The sequence below is a fragment of the Podarcis erhardii genome (assembly GCF_964252035.2).
Source record: "Podarcis erhardii genome assembly, chromosome: 14".
In the NCBI taxonomy this organism is placed as follows: domain Eukaryota; kingdom Metazoa; phylum Chordata; class Lepidosauria; order Squamata; family Lacertidae; genus Podarcis; species Podarcis erhardii.
In genome coordinates this window covers 17,262,674-17,280,165 of record NC_138503.1, presented here as the reverse complement: position 1 = coordinate 17,280,165, position 17,492 = coordinate 17,262,674, and the positions used below count along the sequence as shown (strand labels likewise).

At 45.5% G+C, this 17,492-nt stretch overlaps 1 protein-coding gene across 7 annotated transcripts in view; it reads left to right on the top strand.

The window, feature by feature from the left end:
• The window catches only part of IL16 (interleukin 16), a 68,212-nt gene that overhangs the window by 14,350 nt on the left and 36,370 nt on the right, over nucleotides 1-17,492 (top strand). Inside the window, exons 1-2 of one of the 7 annotated variants that reach the window (XM_081838716.1) lie at nucleotides 7,345-7,435; nucleotides 14,356-14,749. In XM_081838716.1, coding sequence (XP_081694842.1) covers nucleotides 14,441-14,749 — 309 coding nt within the window. In that variant the 5' untranslated portion in view covers nucleotides 7,345-7,435; nucleotides 14,356-14,440. Of the gene's footprint in view, nucleotides 1-7,344; nucleotides 7,436-8,055; nucleotides 8,260-14,270; nucleotides 14,750-17,492 lie in introns of those variants that run through there. The other 6 variants (XM_081838718.1, XM_081838717.1, XM_081838714.1 and 3 more) reach the window with 6 other exon arrangements.

The window sequence follows — 17,492 nt, the reverse complement described above, 5'->3', positions numbered from 1 at the left end:
GGGAGAGAGAGATGAAGGCAGGACTCCTGGGAGGCTGGTTCCAGGTCTGAATGAGTTCTCAGTGGGCTCTCCTTCTTCCCCAGAGCTCCCTTCTCCTACCTATGGCTATTCCTGGCTAGAGCAATAGATGGTGTCAAGCCATCATTTAAGATTTTAGACAGTGCCCTCACGGTGTCTGATGGTTCCACTGTTGTGGAGCATTGTGGGAAATATAGATTCACATGCAGCCACTTGGCCCAGGACAAACATCAGCTCCACAAAGCCCTGGTGGAATACTCCACTGACAAAAGCTGCCCGAGGTGTTTGCATGCTGACACTCGGGCTTGAATTCAAGTTACATGCAAAGCTGGGCTGCCCATCTAGCAGGGTCTCTGTTTTGAGACTTGGGGCGGGAGAGAATTTAGTTCAGTTCAAACTGAAATGTAAATCTACCCAATCCACACTTTCCAAAACAATAGAAGAACTGTGGCACAACCATCTTTCAAAATTTGCAGTTCTCTGAATTTAGTTGGGGAGCTCTCCAGCCAAGTAATGTGGACACCAAAATGCACATACTGGGCTAAAGTGTGCATAAAATGCATATATCAATGAAAATATCATAATATTAGGGGGAACTGTTTTGCAAAAATGTGTACATTAGGGAAAACTGCATTTCAGATACTTGTCTATTAGAAAAAAATTAAAATGTTAATGAATTTTCATTACAATTTTTGGGGGAAAGCTATCACATCAGTTTGCGAACCGAGCTTAAGCTCGGAAAGATGAAAAACCAAGAGAACGCGAAATTGACGGATTCGCCCCTCCCTCGTTGAGATTACTATCTCCATTATTCTATCAGTTATGAAAACCAACATATCGGGGAGCGTCCTTATTCCTCCAGGCAAGCCAGGGTTTCTTTGCATGATTATCTGCAGGGAGTACACTCATTTGGGAACATTCAAAAGCAACATCCCCATTGTGACCTTCAACATGACGTGGAAAAGTCCTTCCTACCCCCTTCATCCTCCTCCAGGTCTGAGGAGACCTGCCTTCTGTGTTCAAAGCCACCTAGTGAGGCCCTCTTCCTTTTGAGGTCAGGGCTCTCCTCATCAGCAGGCAAATTTATAATTTGTTTATTTATGCTCCTGCCTGCTGGCCTGCCACTGGGGGTCTGCTGCCCCAGACTTCCCAAATCCCTTTCCTCGCTTATCTGTTTCCTGCCTCTCTGCTAAAGCTCCCCACTCCCTTTCATATGGCTGTAATCTCTCCTCTCCTAATGCACCACAGGTGATGCTCTGTTCCCTTATTCTGGCTTTAGTCAGGGTCTTACGCCTGCCTCTCATTTCTTCCCCTGGTTTTTGCCTGCTTATTACCCGGCCCTCGGCTTGTTTCCCCTCCTCCTCTGTTTCATGCTCACTCCCACATTCATGCTCCTGTTCTGTCCTCCATTCCACTCCGCCCACTCTTACTCTCATCTTCACGCCAGGCTGCCATCCTACCTTCCCTCCCACGCTCTTCTTTTATTCCACCTCTGTCTCTCACACGCTCCGATTCATCCTTGATCTGCTGCCGCCTCTTTTACTGCTGCTTCCTTTCCCGTGTGTCTATCAGCTTCTGCTTCCCCTTCTCTGTGTCGGTCACCGGGATCCACACCCAATGCATTTCTTGCCCCAATGCATTTCTTATCCTCCGTCAGGCTAAGCAGTGCTGCTTCATCACTGATCTCTCCCTTGCAACCTCACTTCTAGTCTGATTGACTCACCTGCCAATTGGACTGTCAATACTTTGATGCATTGGAGAGGATGTCCCCCCCAACCTCTCTTCACAAACCCTGACTTGAAGGGTCACCTTATCTCACATATGCCCTCTCGACTGCTTCTGTTTGCAGAGGTCCGCTACACTTCACTCCACCCACTCTCCTCTGGGGGCGGGGGACAAAGTCCTGTGTTGCCCGGGGGATCCCGGCCACGTCATCATCCAGCTGGCCAATCCGGTGGTTGGGGGGGCGTGGCCGGGGTGATTTAAGCTTAGGCGTGAGCCGGAGGGCTTCCTCTTTCTTAGCTCGCTTCTTTAAACTCCCATCCTCCCTCCCTATTTTACGGGTTTCTGTTTTATTGGCCTTGCAATGGACCTCGGTTGGTTGCCGTTGAGGGGCCTGGTAGGAATTTTTCCACTTGGCAAAATTGGCATGGGGCCTTGTGGTTTTCGCCTACCTCACAGCAATTACCACAACTTTGTAAGGTTTTGCAGTTGGGCATTGTCAGAGTCACCCGTGGTCCCAGCTCACAAGAGACCAAAGTCCACTCCAGCTTATGTACAAAAGCTTTTATTGAAGAACATTATTAGCTTTACATCCGAGGTCCGTGACTCTACGTCTGTTACGCTTAGACCGCTGAAGTACCCTCTGAGTCGGTCCCCCCTCTACACCAGTTTAAGAGGCTTGTACTGGTCCACCTCTTTCTCTCTTTCCTTTTCCGCAGGGTCTTTCTGCCCCCCTGTGTTCTCTCCCTTCGGGACTCTCCAGAGGCTGAGTCCTCTGCCGCCTCCTCCCCCCTCCTTCGGGCTTTGGGACCAGGCTCCTCCCCAGGACTCTCTTCACTTCTTCGCGCCTCCCATTTTGAACTTGGCGCGCGTACGTTGCTCCTGACCTTGCCTTCGACAGTTACACTGCCCTTGATACTACTTTCCTCCCCTTCCGGCAGGACGTTTTGCCCTGATCTCCTTCCCCTCTCTGCTTCCTGTTCTGCTCCTTCTGACACACTGGTCACTCCTCCCCCCTCACTCCGTTCCAGCGGAGCAGCCGGTCTCGCTCTCCAACTCCCACTGGGGGTTCCCCCTTCGTTTCCCTGCTCCTGACTGCTTCCCCCTCTAGCTTCCCTTGGCTTGACCAGAGGGGCTCCCTTTTGGGAGTCCTCCGATTCACTGGACGGACTCATGGACAATCTTGGGTCATTGTCATCCTCTTCCTCGTCACTCTGGAATCCTTCCCCCTCACTCTCTGTCTCCTCCCTCATCTGCGCCTCTCTCCCTGAACCCCTGACAGGCATTGTTTGACCTTATGATGGGGGAGGGGAGGTGCGGCCATTACCTGCCCCTCCAAGCTTAAAGGTATTCCATTAAAGGAATCTGGGGGTGTGGATCTTGTCTGAAGTCCGGGACAGGGCTAGGGCCATGACACGACCCCAACAGAAACATCTGGGGGAGCTCAAGTTGGTCTGCATCGATTGGGCTCCCCTTTCTGGTGGTTTCCCCTTACTGGACTTCCTGCGCAATGGGCAGGAGTCAGATATAGTCGGGTTCATTCAATGCCTAAGCCAATACCGCTCACAGTCTGTAATCAATAAAGTTGTGGCCAAAATTTGCCCAATTAACATTAACATATTATCTGTGTCCTGGTGTCTTCTTTACAAGGGGGTGGCTGCAGGGTCTAGATATGCAACTGGCATTCCTATGAATGCTTCCTAGTGTTCATCCTGCACTTGCAAGGTAACTAGCCTTCACTGTAGAAACGCTTACACTCTAGAACTCTCTGCCCATTGACATTAGGTAGCACTAGCATAGCGTGGGTTGCCAGTGCCCGGGGTCATGCAGAGTGAGGGAAACAGAAGGAATATGCATGCACATTCAACTGCCTAACAGCATCTGCATCACCCAGGAGATCGCAGCTGCAGAGATAAGAAAAGAAGAGTTGTTCTGTTGTCTGGAGAGGTCACTTCCTGGTTCGCATGCAGAAACTTTTTTCAACAGAGCCCAGCGTGTAGCTGTATTGTGGCGGCACCGGGTATTGAGATTTTGTGCCGCTGGCAATTGCCACAACCACCCCATGCCCCTCCCATGCTATGCCACTGCCAGGCAGGCACCTTGGCTATATTTCTTCTGGCATTAGCTTAAAAACTTTTATTTGTTTAGGTAAGCCTACCCATGGGTAAGGGACGCAGGTCGTGCTGTGGTCTAAACCACTGAGCCTAGGGCTTGCCGATCAGGAGGTCAGCAGTTTGAATCCCCGCAATCGGGTGAGCTCCCATTGCTCTGTCCCAGCTCCTGCCCACCTAGCAGTTCGAAAGCATGTCAAGTGCAAGTAGATAAATAGGTATCGCTCTGGCAGGAAGGTAAACAGCGTTTCTGTGTGCTGCTCTGGTTCGTCAGAAGCTGCTTAGTCACGCTGGCTACATGACCCAGAAGCTGTCTGCGGACAAATGCCAGCTCCCTCGGCCTTTAGAGCGAGATGAGCGTGCAACCCCAGAGTTGTCCATGACTGGACCTGACAGTCAGGGGTACCTTTACCCAGGTGTATACTTTTGAGCTGAATTTTTATTTTATTATGTATATTTTTAATACTGCCAATTTTACTTACATTCTGATCCTTTCTTTAAAGCTCAGCTTGTTCTAATATACGATTTCATTTGTATTTTAAAATGAGTATTTTATTTTGTTTCAAGTGATCCACTTAGAGGCTTTCGATTAAAATTCTGTTAAATAAAAAGCTTAGGAAAATTTATGGAGCCTACATTTTACCAACGGCAATTAAACACGACAGCTAAATTGAGCTTCCATGTTCAGGTGCAGTTTACCAGAGCTCAGTGACAAACAACAGGGGCAGACTCCATGCCCTGCTTGGGAGCTTCCTGGGAACATCTGACAGGCTGCTATAAGCAGCAGAGGATCATGGCCTAGGCGGACCTTCGGTCTGCTCAAGCAAAGCAATCCTTAAAGACATTCTTTCATCCTCCTCTACCACCCACCCACAGATGCTCTCCATCCCTGAATACATACTCACTCAAAAGTTTTGTTAAAGTGTAACATTCCTATCAGGGCCCACACATCTTAGCAAAACAGTAACGGTTTCACAGCAGTTGCCTTTCGGGAGCCCCTGCTGCTTGTTGGTCCCTGCTTTCTACACACTGCAAATTCTGAATTCACGGTCCTTGCTCGTCACAAGAAATGCCACAAAAAGGCCAGGGCATTTCACCTACACACAAACTGAATCACAGATCCTTGACAGGCTTCCAAGGAATCTGGCTGGGGGTGGCTAGGAGGCACGAGGAGCACAAATCATCAGGCGAGCTCTTTCGGTAGCAAGTCACAGCTGTCAACATTTCCTTTCCTACAAACCCTTTTGCTGGGCAAACTGTAGCTTAACAAATATGTCTCCTTCATTAGCGCCGGGTCTCTTCAGCATCTTAGGAACGTTCCATGTACAGTAGAACCTCGGCTTACGTTACCCTCGGGTAAAGTAAACTTCGGGTTGCGAAAGCGGAAAATCCGGAAGTATTTTTCCGGGTTTCGCTGCTCACGCATGCACAGAAGCACTCTACACACTGTCCGCATGCGCAGAAGCACTCTATCGTGCCATGTGCATGCACAGAACAGGCACCTCCGGTTGCGGAAACCTCAGGATCCAACTGGAGCTCCGGAACAGATCCCGTCCGCAACCGAAGGTACCACTATATAAAGGTAAAGGTAAAGGGACCCCTAACCATTAGGTCCAGTTGTGACCGACTTTGGGGTTGCGGTGCTCATCTCGCTTCATTGGCCGAGGGAGCCGGCGTACAGCTTCTGGGTCATGTGGCCAGCATGACTAAGCCGCTTCTGGCGAACCAGAGCAGCACATGGAAACACCGTTTACCTTCCCGCCGGAGCGGTTCCTATTTATCTACTTGCACTGGTGTGCTTTCAAACTGCTAGGTTGGCAGGAGCAGGGACCGAGCGACGGGAGCTCACCCTGTTGCGGGGATTCGAACCGCTGACCTTCTGATCGGCAAGTCCTAGGCTCTGTGGTTTAACCCACAGCGCCACCACTGTATAGAGAGGCGTAATCCTATAGCTCAGTAGCAGAGCGCTTGCTTTCCACGTAAGAAGTCCTAGTTTCAATCCTTCATGTCTGACAATAGGTGGTGGGGAAACCCAAGTCTGAGGCCCCGGAGAGCTTCTGCCAGTCAGAGCAAGGACTGAGCTGGATGGGCAAAAATAGCTTGACTCAATGTAAGGCAGCTTCCTAAGTTGGAGAATGAATAATTGTTTCACGTGTTAAAAAGAATAATGGCTACACACTTGGCAACCATTCGGACTTGTAGCATACCCCATAATACTTTTTGCCTTCCTGTTGAGAGTCACATTCCCATGGTGATAATGGGGGAGGAATTCAAGTCAGGTTGCATTTAAAGAACAAATAGGCCCATTCCAAAACAACACATGAAGCAAAATACAGCCACCCAAGGAAATTCGCAATTCTCCAGTGCAGTTCTCCAGCCAAGCAATGCATACCAAAATGATAAATTGTGCCTAAAAAGGTAGATACTAGTGAAAATAACATACAAAAATATGACAGGCTAGGGTTAAAGGGTTGGGGTTAGGCCTTCCAGATATTGCTGTACAACAGTTCCCATAATCCCTGCCCATTGACACGCCTACTGGGGCAGCAAGTTCTGGAGGGTCATACAGTCCTCATGCATGGTCTACACTGGCCATGAATCTCACGGTCCTGATCCAACTGAGACCCCATATCTGCAACTTTTAGGGATTTGCACTGGCAAATCGCCTCCTCGATCTTCCACATTACATGTGAACTGGCTCTGAGTGACAGGCACTTCAGTTTAACCCTGACCCTCTCAATAGACAATGAAGATGTCTGGGCAGTATGCTGCCTTCTTGCCCTTTGAGTTTATCCCTCTTCATGCTAGATAAAATGTGATGAGGGAGAATATGCCCCTCCAGCTCATCATGCAAACTGTGTCCACCCTGCTGTGTAGTGCCCTTCAGCCCTGTAGATGTAATGGAAACTATAAGGCATAGGAACTGAGGAAGCCGTCTCGTACAATGTCAGACCTGTTGATCCATCTAGCTCGGTATCACATCTCCAGGTGTTTTTGGAATACAACTCCCATCATCCCTGACCACTGGCCCCACTAGTTAGGGATGATGGGAGTTGTAGTCCAAAACCAGCTGGAGACCCAAGTTTGGAAAGCCCTGGTCTACACTGACTGGCTGTGATTTCCTGGGGTTTCAGAAAGGGTTCTCCCCAGCCCTACCTAGAGATGCTGGGGATGGAGGCCAAGACCTTCTGCATACAGGGCAGATGCCATGCCAATGAGCGACAACCTTTCCCCTCTTCCCTGCCTCCATCCTATGAAACTGCAAGCCTTTGTCAGAAGAGTTAACCCTTTATAAGGTAAACCAAAATGGCAAGAGCCTGCTTGTGGGGGGTGGGGTGCACTAAGACATCTGGTGGGATGCCCTGGACACACAAAAAAATCACTGGGTTCATTTATCATTTTTCTTCCCCCCTGCCCCTTTTTGCGGTTAGGAAACAATAGCTGTGTCCCATAGCCCTGTACAGAATTACTGAAAGAAAGTCATGTGACAGTCGGAGGGTGTGTTTTCAATTATTGCGCTTGAAGCTTTCTGCCGGGGCCGCAAAGACAAACAGCCTTCTGAGGGAGCCTGCTGCTGCTTTGTTGTAAGTCCCTTTTAACATTTCATTTCTTAGAATGGTTCTATATGCTTCTCTTCTGCTCCCGCAGCAATAACCCCAGGCTCTGCTAGATGAAGTTATAAGAAAGGTGGAACCTACCAATGGGATAGCCCAAGACACATCGGATCCTTCTCCTTTTATTTATGGGAAAAGCTCAAAAGAGGAGGAGGAGGAGGAGGAGGAGGAGGAGGAGGAGGAGGAGGAGGAGGAGGAGGAAGAAGAAGAAGAAGAAGAAGAAGAAGAAGAAGAAGAAGAAGAAGAAGAAGAGAGTGCTGAACCTTCTCGGCTTCTCATCAGAGTTGGATGAAAGAAGTCGAACTACGTTGCTTGTGCCAAACGGCACAGAAACCCTTGTGATCTCTACAGCAAGGAAGAAATTTGGCATTTCCTGTCTTTTCATTAAGAGCAATACTCTCCAGTTCGGTTTTGCAATTGTGCCAAACAGTTTTTATTATATTCGTAAATGCTCTGTTTGGTCATCCCAAATGAAGTGTAAACAGAATGGACGCTGTTCCTTGCAAGCACATTTGTTTACATAAAGAACCAAAAAAAGGTTAGGATAATTTAGCACAAAACAGAGGAAGGGAGGTTGGAAGCGGTGCGTGCGTGTGTGTGTGTGTGTGTGCGTGCGTAGAAGTGAGACCAGCCAGCCAAGCTGTTAAACATTTGATTTGGATTACAAAAACAACGCAAGACAACTTTGTATCTGGAGCGCATACAGGAAACAGAAGAAAAATCCTTAAGGAGGAGGGTGTGCTTCGTCAGGGCATGTTGGCTACATCGACTTATGACTGCATTGGAGTTGGCAGGTGGGCAAGTGTCTACAAAATAATTCTCCATACATTAGTTCACAAAACTTTGTGGGCATTTGTATTATTCTTTTCTGCATGGTTGATCATGACAGTGAATCTTACTCCTTCACTTAGCAGCTAAAAAAGGAGGAGGAAAAACTTAAGAAAGTTTCAGATCCACTCAGCCAGATCAGGAAAACCTTCTTTCAGGTAGGAGAGCCACTTAAGCAACCATCAAAAAGAAGAAAAAGAGGGAGGAAGGAGGACACAATTTTTCATGTGTTATATTTAAATGTATAAAGGCACATTTAGAAATACTGTAATTTAGATAGATATACTGTTAGTTAGGGATTTTTAGAGGCTTAAATTCAATTCTCCACATTTCCACACCAGTTTGCAAATTGCTTTTTAAACAAGTCCTCACGAAAATGCAACAACATCTTAGTGCGAATTTCTCCCAACAGACAATCTTTTTGTATGCAGTTTGGCAAAATATATACAGTTTGACAAAGCATTTCATTTATGCAATGCATTTTTTGTATGTCATTTTCACCAATGCATGCATTTCTATGTACACTGTATCCAAATATGTGCAATTCTTTTACACATTGCTTGGCTGGAGACCTGAATTGCAAAATTCAGAAAAGTGTGAATTTTCAAAGATGGGTTTATTTGGTTCATGCAATATTCCAGAAAGGGCTAATGAGGGTAAGTTTGCCTTTAAATGCAAACTGAATTGAAGTCCCCCCCATCCCTAAATATAGTACATGTCACCACAGTGAAAAAGACTATGACCCGGGCCTTTGCTCAGGCTGCTATCCTGGTGCTAACTGGGGATAGGCAATTCTATTGCTCCCAATGCTCTTGTTTCTTTATCTTTAAACCAGACTTGGATTGGTTGTTGTTGTTGTTTAGTCATTTAGTCATGTCCGACTCTTTGTGACCCCATGGACCAGAGCACGCCAGGCACTCCTGTCTTCCACTGCCTCCCGCAGTTGGGTCAAATTCATGCTAGTAGCTTCGAGAACACTGTCCAACCATCTCGTCCTCTGTCGTCCCCTTTTCCTTGTGCTCTCAATCTTTCCCAACATCAGGGTCTTTTCCAGGGAGTCTTCTCTTCTCATGAGGTGGCCAAAGTATTGGAGCCTCAGCTTCAGGATCTGTGCTTCCAGTGAGCATTGTGGGCTGATTTCCTTAAGAATGGATAGGTTTGATCTTCTTGCAGTCCATGGGACTCTCAAGAGTCTCCTCCAGCACCTCAAATGGTAACTTGGTCACATGACCACCTTAGTTTTAAGCTCAGCACACACATGTGTGGATATGTAGGCAGATGTTGAACTCTGGGTCAGTGCTCCTGGGTCAAAATTTAAAGCACTTCAGTCTACCATAAAAACACTTATTCAGCGTTGGCCTAGGAAATCCATCTTATCTCTCCCCCCCTTGAGCTCTTTTGATCCCTGCTTGTGCAGCTTTGACCTGCGCCTTATTAATCCTTTCCCCGAATGCATTCCTTCCAGGAAAACGAACATTTATCAGAAGGTGGTCTCAAATTCCTTTCTTCACTTATTGAGATTTTTCTTTCCAAGGCGATAGATCATGCTTAAGGGAAGCAGCTGGGCTGGTTTCAACGCCAGGCTGGTTTCTGCTGTAATTGCCTCTGTTGTGGTTGCTGTTGTGGCTCTGATTTATGACAGGGTTAGTCCATTTCCATGTACAGCACGAACCCTTTTAGCCAAGGATGAGCAGGTCCTTGATTACCTGGGGTTCACAGATGAGGCAAAGAGGGGCTAGACACTGCTCCGCAAATTTGGTTCTCCTCTGTTATCTTTCTCAAGAAAAAAGAAAGAAACAAGCAAAGCCCAGGAGGGAAAACCCCAATAGCCAAAATTGTGGGTGCATGCTTCAATTCTCTTAGAGCACATAAAAGCCTCAGAAGATGGTATTGGCACCATAATTTGGTTGCTTGAGGATTTCAGATGTTTAAAGAAGAGCAAACCCCTAGCTCTGATAGAACAGAAGGACCTGGGGGCCATGTAATCTATACTCTCTCCATACAGGATCTAAAATGCAGAATGCAATACAACATCTCTGAAAGGTGGCCTTCCAACTCTCATAATGTTTACACAAAGGAGAGGCTTCCTGGCAGCAAGAGGTGTTCCTAAGAATCAGAAGATCTGTGGCTAATGCTTAGGGAAAGAGCTCAAAGCAGTGCTTTTCAAAACGCCTCGCACCATTCCTACATCTAGCAAAGCTAAACTAAATTATGCAAAAACTAATATGACATTACGCACCGTCGACTCAATGTGCATTATTCTCCAAATGCTATATACAGCCGTACCTTGGAAGTTGAAGGGAATCCATTCCGGAAGTCCGTTCGACTTCCAAAGCGTTAAAAAAACAAAGTGTGGCTTCTGATTGGCTGCAGGAAGCTCCTGCAGCCAATCGGAAGCCGTGGAAGCCCCGTCGGACATTCGACTTCCAAAAGAACGTTTGAAAACCAGAACAGTCACTTCCGGGTTTTGATCATTCGGGAGCCAAAACATTTCGAAAACCAAGGTACAACTGTACAGCTTAGTTTTCTTTGGTTCAGAAATGAAATATTTTAATACAGAATACATGTATCAAGGAAGACCTTATTCACCTCTTCCTTGCTAGGCCTCAGCACCAATCACTCCCTACTATGTAAATCCCATATGCAGAGCCAACATCCATATCTTCCTTTCTAGGGTCACAATATGTGCAGACGGCTTGAGGTTTTAAAGGAAAAACAGCCAGAGCTGGTCTGGTCACACATCATGATTCATCAGTACATTAGCAGAAAAGGAATGAAAAGAAGAAGATACTGAGGAGATTCTGTTTGGTGCACTTCCCAAAATTATATGCAAACCAAAACACAGATACCCTTTAAAATTTGCAGTTCTCTGAATGTTGTGATGGAGCTTTCCGATTAAAGAAATGTGTATGTTAGAGAGAGGGTACATCAAAAGGGCCTTCTTAGTGGCTGCTCCCAGACTGTGGAACTCCTTGTTGGTGCAAAACATATATAGAAATGAGAATTCCTGGATACCAAGATCCAAGTTTGGGACAAGTACTCTTTGGTGGGAGCACTGCAGCAGAGATTTAGAGTCACAAAATGTGTAACAAAGTGTAGAAATATAAGCTGCTAGACCTTTAAAATATGCCCTTCCAATTAAGTGAGTCCCACTTCCCCTAGCATAGAAGACAACACGTTTGATAAGTTAAAATTTGGTTTACTTACAAACTCTTCAAAGGCCTGCTTCATGTGCTTTCCCATATACCGGTATCTGTCAGAAAAGTTGCACAGGCAGTAAACCTTAGCTTGGTTACAAAGTGGTGAAAGTTCCTAGATTATTGATATAGGAACTCAAAAGTATATAGTGAGAGCCATGCTGTTGAGCTGGAGCAACCAGCTCAAACCTCTTAACATGCTGAACTTCTCAGGTAGACTCGGGGGGAAACAATAGTCTTGTTTGCCTATTTCCTCCTAAAGTAAGGGAAGTGACATAGCTAAGCCGGGCAGGACAGCTTACTCTATGGTATTAACTCCTTCATGTATTAATTAGACTGAAGTATGTTGATTATGTGAGGCTGGTTATCCCACACTCCCTTCCATGGGAGGCTGGCCTCCTTTTTTGTTCCAACAGTCCTTTGGCTACTAACTGGCTGTTGTGGCAGGTCTTCTGAGAGTGGGTGTTGTAGTGTGTGGGTGTTTTTAAATGGTTTTGAGTGCTTTCAGTGTTACTGAAAATGACATTCATAAATGTGTATATTATGAGAAATGCACACTAAAATGCTGATGAGTTTTCACAAGGAATTCTAAGATTGGGAAAATGAGATTCTCAGAGATACAGAAAAGGAAAGATTCATCCATCCTTGGTAAGGATAGTCAGATCAGTCTATTTCTGGTCTGTGTCAGTTTCGTTTTCACATCATTTTGTGCTTGAATTTTTAGTATACATTTTAACTTGAAATATTTATCCTAAAATATGTAGTTTGCTGAGCCAAAAATTATATTCTAAAATCTGGAGCAACACAAAAGTGAAAGGAAACTGCCTTCTGGGGAAACTAATTCTTGGTTGGTCTGCTTACAAAACCCCAGACCTAACAAAATCCTCAAAAGCATCTTTACGATGCATATTTTTGGCTTTTAGTTTAAACATGTTTCCTTTGCATAATTTAATTCCACAAGGCGTAAATGTATATGTTATCCCATGAGATCTTTTTTTTTTTAAGCACTACCCTTAAGATGTTAGACGAGGAAATCATCTTAGTAGAGATATGTTACTACAATAGTTAAAACAAAATAAAAAAATTCCTTCCAGTAGCACCTTAAAGACCAACTGAGTTAGTTATAGGTATGAGCTTTCGTGTGCATGCACACTTCTTCAGATACACTGAAACAGAAGTCACCGGACCTTTCTATATAGTGAGAAGGTGGGGAGGGGTATTACTCAGAAGGGTGGTGGGAATGGGTGATTGGCAGATAGCTGCGATGAGCCAATCACCCATTCCCACCACCCTTCTGAGTAATACCCCTCCCCACCTTCTCACTATATAGAAAGGTCCGGTGACTTCTGTTTCAGTGTATCTGAAGAAGTGTGCATGCACACGAAAGCTCATACCTATAACTAACTCAGTTGGTCTTTAAGGTGCTACTGGAAGGAATTTTTTTATTTTGTTTTGACCATGGCAGACCAACACGGCTACCTATCTGTAACTACAATAGTTAACTATGTGCCAATATAGATAACAGCTAGTGTGCCATGAGAAATAAAATTTAAATCAAACTATTACAAGCTACCATAACTCTGAAGTACTACCCACAAGTGGAAGCTGCCCATTAGCTCTTTTTGAAACTCCATGCTGCCCTCTTGCTTCCTTTCAAGCTGCTGAGGATGGCCAGTTCTGCCTCATATGAGTTTGGTGCAATGGACTTATCCCATTATTCCTCCTAGAGACACATAGACCTAACTGAAGAGGAGTTCGCCCCCTGCTTTTCTTCATGAGTTACTCTTTTACACCTGAAACAGCGACTCACACAGAACACAGTGGGGCAGACTTCTCTGAAGGTAGGCAATTCCTACTCTCAAAACATTCTTAAAAAGGGGTGAAGTGAAACCAGGTAGCCAATAATAGCAAGCATCCTTTGTGGAGCCAACAGCAGTGGTATAGCGTGGATTGCCAGTGCCCGGGGCATGGCAAGTATTGCACCCTCTAAATATTGCACTGCCAGCCAGAGTGGACAGCACTGGGCTAGATGGGCAAAAACAGTCTGACCAGGAATCAATCGATTTCCTAAGCACGTCCAAATTCCCCGATGAGGAAAGGCTACAACATGGCAGGGGGTGGGGAGTAGTTTAGAGAAAAGGCAAGTAAGGCGGCGTTACTGGGGTGGTTGGGAAAAGAAGACTGTGTGTGCAGTTCCATTCCTCTCCATAGGCAGCTGAATATTGGAACAGGGATAAAATCACAGCCAATCCTAGACTTTTGCACATCAATGCACTTGTTTGGATACGGTTTCTTGACTCCCTCTGTCCCCACCTGGCCAGCCGCCAGCCCAGAGCTTCCTTTCCTTAAGCAGCTACAGGTGGCTTCAGGCTGGACAGATAATCAAGCTACTTGCCTTCCCCAAAGGGAAAAAAGATACAGGGATCCTCTATCCGGCATACCTGTATGACAGATGTTTGGAAACATGTGCTTGCCACATGCCCACTTTGATTTTTGGGTGTATTTTTGAGGAGGAAGGGACACAGGAGGATTGCCAAAACTGAAGAGGACCGATGCAAAATATTTGTTTTGAGTCTTCCATGGTGCTTAGAGACAGAAATAGAAAGAATATAAAGCCAAGAGATGAAGGCGGCGAAGGGGGGGGGGTGAGGGGAGACATGCCTAGCACTTCTCTGAAAAATACAGAATTAGCAAGTCATGAGGCATCACGTTGCTGTGCCTGAACTGAAGGCCTGTGTCTTAAAAAAAAATAAAAATCGCAAATTTGAAACGGTGTGTTATTTTGGGGTAGGGTGGGGAAGAAGAGATGAAACAGCAATATCTACAAGCCAGCTTTCTCTTCTCTGTATCTCTCTCCTCCAGCAGGATGTTCAGCTGCAATAATTGGGACAAGCCCCTGTAATAGCCATGGCAAATTGACGGGAAGCAGCAGATTACTGGGTGGGCGAAGATGGAGCGACAGAACAGCGCAAAGAGTCGGAAGTCGAAAACCCTGCGCTCCATTTCACGCTCCCTCATCCTCTGCAATGGCAAGAACAGCGACGACGGATCGAGCCCGGAGGAGAAGTACCCCAATCCCTTCGAAACGCAGGCCAACTGGGGTCAAGAGGAAAGCGACTACTGCCCTCGGCTTCAATTAACATGTGCATCGTCAAGCGAGGACAGCCCTCCTGATCCTTTTATGATCACCAGCATGATGCAACTGAGGGCTGCGGCCAGCGATGGCTGCAAGAATATGAAGAGAAAGTTCTTCATCAAGGTAGGAAGAGGGTCACACCTGACCACTGGATGCTTGGTGTTCCCTAAGATCTAGGTAAGAGTCACCCCCCCCGGGTTGAATATGGGTTTTCTCCTGATTAGAGGTTCAGGAGACAAACCCCAGAACCATGTCCCTTTCCCAAGGCAGCATGAATTTCCGTGCCAAGGGTATTACCCCCCCTACTGTGTGGCTTGCTCATCCAATGTGCTCTCCGTTCTGCAGCACAGCAGGCTCATCCTACCAGGAATACAGAGAGCATTGCTATGATACAAAGCTGTCATTACAGCGCACACAGCAGGGGTAAGCTGGGGTCTTAAAAGGCACCTCTCATCAGCAAAATTGTGGCTTAAAAGCTGTTAGTTGGAGGGAAATGCTCAGAGACAGGTCTTCCGACTTGTGTTGCAAACATTATGGGTGCCCCTTAGGGATGGTGCAGTCACATATACAGTGGTACCGCCGGTTACAGATGCTTCAGGTTACAGACGCTTCAGGTTACAGACTCCATTAACCCAGAAATAGTACCTCAGGTTAGGAACTTTGCTTCAGGATGAGAACAGAAATCGTGCTCCGGTGGCACGGCAGTAGCGGGAGGCCCCATTAGCTAAAGTGGTGCTTCAGGTTAAGAACAGTTTCAGGTTAAGTACGGACCTCTGGTCCTCGGAAAGTTCTTAACCCGAGGTACCACTGTATACAGAAAGAGCCCCAAGCCATAGGCTGGAGAGACAGGCAATAATCCTAATGCAGTGGAAGGTGATGTGAGAAAGGTATCATTGCTCATATCTGTTTCTCTCGCCTACTGTCATCCACTGGCAAAGGGGCTTTGCATGATTTTGGAGCAGTGCACGGCTTGGAGTGGAGTGGCTATAGGAATAACTGCATAGTTAGGGACAGCTCAGTTGGTAGAGCATGAGACTCTTAATCTCAGGGCTGTGGGTTTGAATCCCACGTCAGACAAAAGATTCCTGTATCACAGGGGGTCAGACTAGATGATCCTTGTGGTCCTTTCCAACTACGAAATTCTATGATACTAGTACACAACGGCTGACATGCAATATTGCCTAGTATTTTTTAAAAAGTATGAGATTTCACACTTTAAATATTGTCATGTTAATGTTGCATAAAGAAAGGTCCATAAGCGAGCTCCCAGATTTCAAAACAAGTACCCACCACCATCAAGATACAACAGCATAAAAGCGAGCTGTAGAACTCAAAATGGGCAATTCTGTCAATTACAGTTTCACTTAAGTGGATTGGCACAATTCCACATCAGTTAGTGGGTGTGTTTTTTTTTTTTTTAAGGTCTTCATGAAAATTAGACAGTGTTTTAGTGTGCATCTATATGCATTTTTGCAAAACCTAGTTGGCTAAGATCATGCATATCGTTCATTATATTCACAAACTTATGCATCTTTATGCTCTCCCTTAATATACGCAATTTTGTACGTATGTTTTGGTTGGAGAACTATATTCTCCTGTAAACCGCTTTGAGGGTATATATTGAGAAGTGGGATATAAACTTCTAAAATATATAAGAATAATTACGTACATAGTAAAATATGGAGCAATGCAAATTTTGAAGAATAGCTGCATTTCAGTTTACATATTGTTTTGGGAAGTACAAATAAGGCAGGTTTGCATTAAAATGCAAGCCGTTTCAAAATTCTCTGCCCTCCTTGGCCAGAAGCAACAAATAAAAGACTGTGGGCTTTACATTTTCAAGCAAGCAGCAGGGACCAAAAATATCTACCCGTCTGCAAAAAGGGTGAAAGAAAACAATACTCTTCAGGTCAAATTCATGTTAGCAGAACCATTCAACAAGATGATAGGCAGGCAAAGATAATGGCATCTAACATCGCCTGTTTGCAGTACAAAACTGTATTAAAATGTTTTGATAAGAGATGATATAGGAATGACTATGAAGGAACAAAAGTTGGTGTGTAGTGCTATTTAGTGTTTGATGCTGGAAAGCTTGTGAGAATTCATACCTTTGAAGTATGACTTGTCCATAAAAGAAATAATAGAATTGTCAAGTTGGAAGGGACCCTGAGGATCATCTAGTCCAACCCCCTGCAAAGCAGGAATATGCAGCTGTCTCGTACAACCTTGGCAGTATCAGCATCACTCTCTAAGCAACTAAACTGATCCATAAAACATTGCAGATTTTTTATTTTTATTTAAAGAGAAACACCAATAATGCCATCATCACAAAAAAAGTGCAACTAAGCAGAAAGAAATAAACTGCAGGTTTTTTAAAAAGGAACAGTAATGTGTAAAAACTTTATTAGATCAGAGGCTGAAATTCTCCTACATATCAGCAATAACGTTTTTAGAACAAGGCTAGGCTCCTTCAGAGACTTTCCTGGGCCCAATTACCAACAGAAAGGGAACTAAAATGAAACAAACTGCTTTGCTGCCAGAGGGCACGTCAAAAATACTGAAATGTGCAGTTAAGTAACATCCCTAAAGACCCACAAGGAGTCACAATACCACAAAAGCCATCTTGGCTTTTTCTCCAAATCAAGTAGACCTCGTTTGAGAGACAAAGTACTAACAAAAAAGCTCAACTTTATCAAGGACCACAGCACAAACACCCCACACTATCTGCATACCCTCCAAATGTCCCAATTTTCCCGGAACAGTCCCAGAATTACAGAAGTCATCCCAGTTTTTGGCTTGATCCCAGAACGTCCCGTTTGTCTGTTTAGGACATCCCTATTTTCATTGGAGGAATGTTGGGGGGGGG